Genomic DNA, 2,992 nt, shown 5'->3' with positions numbered 1-2,992 from the left:
CTTCGCTTCCCATCCAGGAAGCTTTTTATATTCAACAGACATGGGCACTGTGGAGTCAACAAGTCATCTCCATGTCATGTATTTAATCTACCCAGCCAATTAACCAGGTGAGTCCAATCTGCACAGGTTAATTCACGGTGAAGATTGGACTCACCTGCTTCAGTGGCTGTCAAATACATGACATGGAGATGACTTGTTGACTCCACATTGCCCATGTCTGCTATTCAATTCCTGTATGGCAAGCAAAACATCTTCAAACTTGGAAAATAAAGTCCTGTTTTGGAATGACTATGACCTTGATGACTGATAATCTTCACCAACACATAGATGACAGATACTCTAGATCCGACCCGTTACTGTAACCCAGCCATGCAGCCTCACCGACGCAGGCGTAGCGCCCGTTGATGTACATCAGCTTGAAGCCCAGGTGACATTTACAGAAGAAGCTCCCGAACGTGTTGTAGCACTTCCTGCGACGGGGACACACTCCACCTCCCTGAGAACATTCGTCGATGTCTGCAGAGAGGAAAAGTCAGCCATGATAAAACAACAACAGAAAGGTTCCCTGAGCTCAGGACCAGAGACTGACCCACACAGGAGCGTCTGTCTGGGCCCAGCCGTAACCCCGGAGACGGACAGGTACACCGCACCTCGCCTTTCATCACCTCACAGCCGTACTGGCAGTTGGCATGGTAACAGGTTCTGACATCTAGAGGAAAAGGCCGAGGCATTACATCAGATATGTGGGAATCAGGTATGTGGAAAATAATCTGCAAACAGGAAGAGAGGGAAGAGTTTCTGACTCCTGCAGCTGCCGTCGGGCTGCAGAGCGTATCCGTCCAGACAGTAACACTTGTAGCTGCCCGGCGTGTTCATGCAGCGGTGCTTGCAGGGCCGAGGCTTCACGCCGCACTCGTTCAGGTCTGAAACGCACACATAAGCAGAGGAAGGGGGTCAGAGGTCAAACATTAACCCGAGAGCTCCTCGTCTTCTCTTTTCATTCCTGACGTTGGTTTGTTGGATTAACCTCTGACCTCCAGCCCACTTAGTGAGCAGGAGAGCTTTCAGAGTGTGTCTGCATGTATTACTATTCCTGTGGGGACCTTAAGGTCCTCAGAGACTCAAAAATAAGAGCAGTTTGTATAAAGAGAGACACCTTGAGTTTTCAGAGGATGCTTAGTGTTTTAACCAGGGTCCTCAGATGGTTAAACCAGTGACTGCATCGTGTCCCTGAGCGCCCTCCCAAACATGGGTGTTATATTACACGCTGCCGGGGTGTGAGGTAGCGACCAGTTGCTGTTCAAAGTCAGGATATGAGTCAGAATGAAGCCTCTAATCAGTGATGCTGTGGGTTTGGTGTGTATCAGTGGGTGGAGTGAGTGTGCTGGAGCTGATCTTAGATTAAGGAGGCGTGTCTCTGTGCATTTTTTTCTTTTTTGAGGGGTTCAGGTAAGACACGCCCTCAAAGGTCAACCAAGCATCACAAGAATGCGTCTGTCGACTCTTATTATATGAAAACACAGCAAGAATGGTCTCCTTGAGACCAACATCTGGATCTTCTGGGTCCAGATGTCCAGAGTAGCACCCAGTCCTTCACCTCTACATGGAAACTCTAGGTTACCTTGGTTACAGGCTTTGCCGGTGTATCCAGGGCGACATTTGCATCTGTCCGGTCCAACGCAGTCTCCATGTTTACAGCCCTGCGGACAGTCAGCTACACACACACAGAGAGAGAGAGGGGGGGGGGTTAATGTAAAAAAAGTGAGGGCTTCATCGTGTATGAACATGTAAAAGTGACTGACTCAGGATCAACTTTCAGACCAGCATCTAATCCTCCTGGAAGCCGCTCATGTTCGACACGTTTTAGCTCATTAACAGTAAAACCCAAACAGATCCTTCAGGCTCAGGACGCGTTTCCAAGCAGCTGCCGGTTTCACATAAATAATCCGTCAGACAACATGCGGTTTGTATGGGTTTGTGTTGACAGGCGGTCTCCCTCGTCTCGGCGCGTTTGTCTGCCGCACAGCAAGAAGACCTCCTAATCTCTGCAGGTGGTCTAACTGGAACAGCTTTTTCTGATTTTGGCTGCTTCACTTTTTATCAGAGCAAATGAACAGGGCTGCAACTAAGAGCCAGAGCTGCACATTACAGCAGGTAAAACCTGGGATATTAACAGGCTGACAGGGCGTAATGTAATAGTTGGTAGGATGTCATATTTCATGTATGGACGCGCTGCACAGTGTCCATAAAAGGGACATTTGAGATTGTATAGTATATAGTATCTTCCTGCATCACTCAGCTTAATGTTACATTTAAAAAAAATCTTACTATTAAAACCATTTCCTGCCAAGCAGAATATTTCCGCCCCTATTTAATTGTTTGAATCAGAGGATGCAGTGATAGAAGCCGAGCTTGATGTGGATTCCTGTGTTAGGACTTGATAATAATCAACTTTATAAATTTTTTTTTGTCATTTATCAAAACACTGAAATAAAATCAATTAATCAGTTTTGGAATGAAAACTCATTGTTTATTTTAAGCCATATTGCTCAGCCCTGATCTGCATTAAGTCCACCTTAAGTACAAATAAGCAGGATTAAAGTGAGCCTTACATTTCCTAATTGGTTAACATGATGGATGGGAATTAGCTATATGCAACCCAGACAATATTCAGAATGGTCTGGGTTGATTTTAGTAGATGTTATTATTGCAGTTTTCATTTTAGAACATGACAAAGTGTTATTTTCAATAAGGAAATTAAGATCCAAGCAGATAATCTTCAACCTAACAGATGCATTGTAGTTTAGCTGATCATCCGATGAGAAGAGTTTAGCTAACATCTCTTTGGGAATCACCTGTTTGCAGGTAAAACTCTTTTCTTTGAGAATCAAACTGTGTCTTCTCATTACCCCAGTGGGCCTCAGCAGATGGCCGCTCACACTGAGCCTGGTTCTGCTGGAGGTTTCTTCCTGTTAAAAGGGGAGTTTTTCCT

The 2,992-nt window shown here is 45.5% G+C and overlaps 1 protein-coding gene across 1 annotated transcript; it reads right to left on the bottom strand.

Annotated features, from left to right (window-relative positions):
• Positions 1–357: 357 nt before the first annotated feature.
• On the bottom strand, positions 358–1,738 carry LOC107081264 (epidermal growth factor-like protein 6; the record flags this gene model as incomplete). Its single annotated transcript, XM_015369463.1, has 4 exons — positions 1,622–1,738; positions 804–923; positions 590–709; positions 358–516 (listed from the first exon to the last, which is right to left on the bottom strand). Coding segments are annotated over exons 2-4 (352 nt in total), but the record flags the coding sequence as incomplete, so codon positions are not given.
• Between the last annotated feature and the right edge of the window lie 1,254 nt (positions 1,739–2,992).

This window comes from Cyprinodon variegatus, unplaced genomic scaffold, assembly GCF_000732505.1.
Source record: "Cyprinodon variegatus isolate N-32 unplaced genomic scaffold, C_variegatus-1.0 Scaffold3765, whole genome shotgun sequence".
Taxonomy (NCBI): domain Eukaryota; kingdom Metazoa; phylum Chordata; class Actinopteri; order Cyprinodontiformes; family Cyprinodontidae; genus Cyprinodon; species Cyprinodon variegatus.
This window is presented reverse-complemented; position numbering and strand designations above follow the sequence as displayed.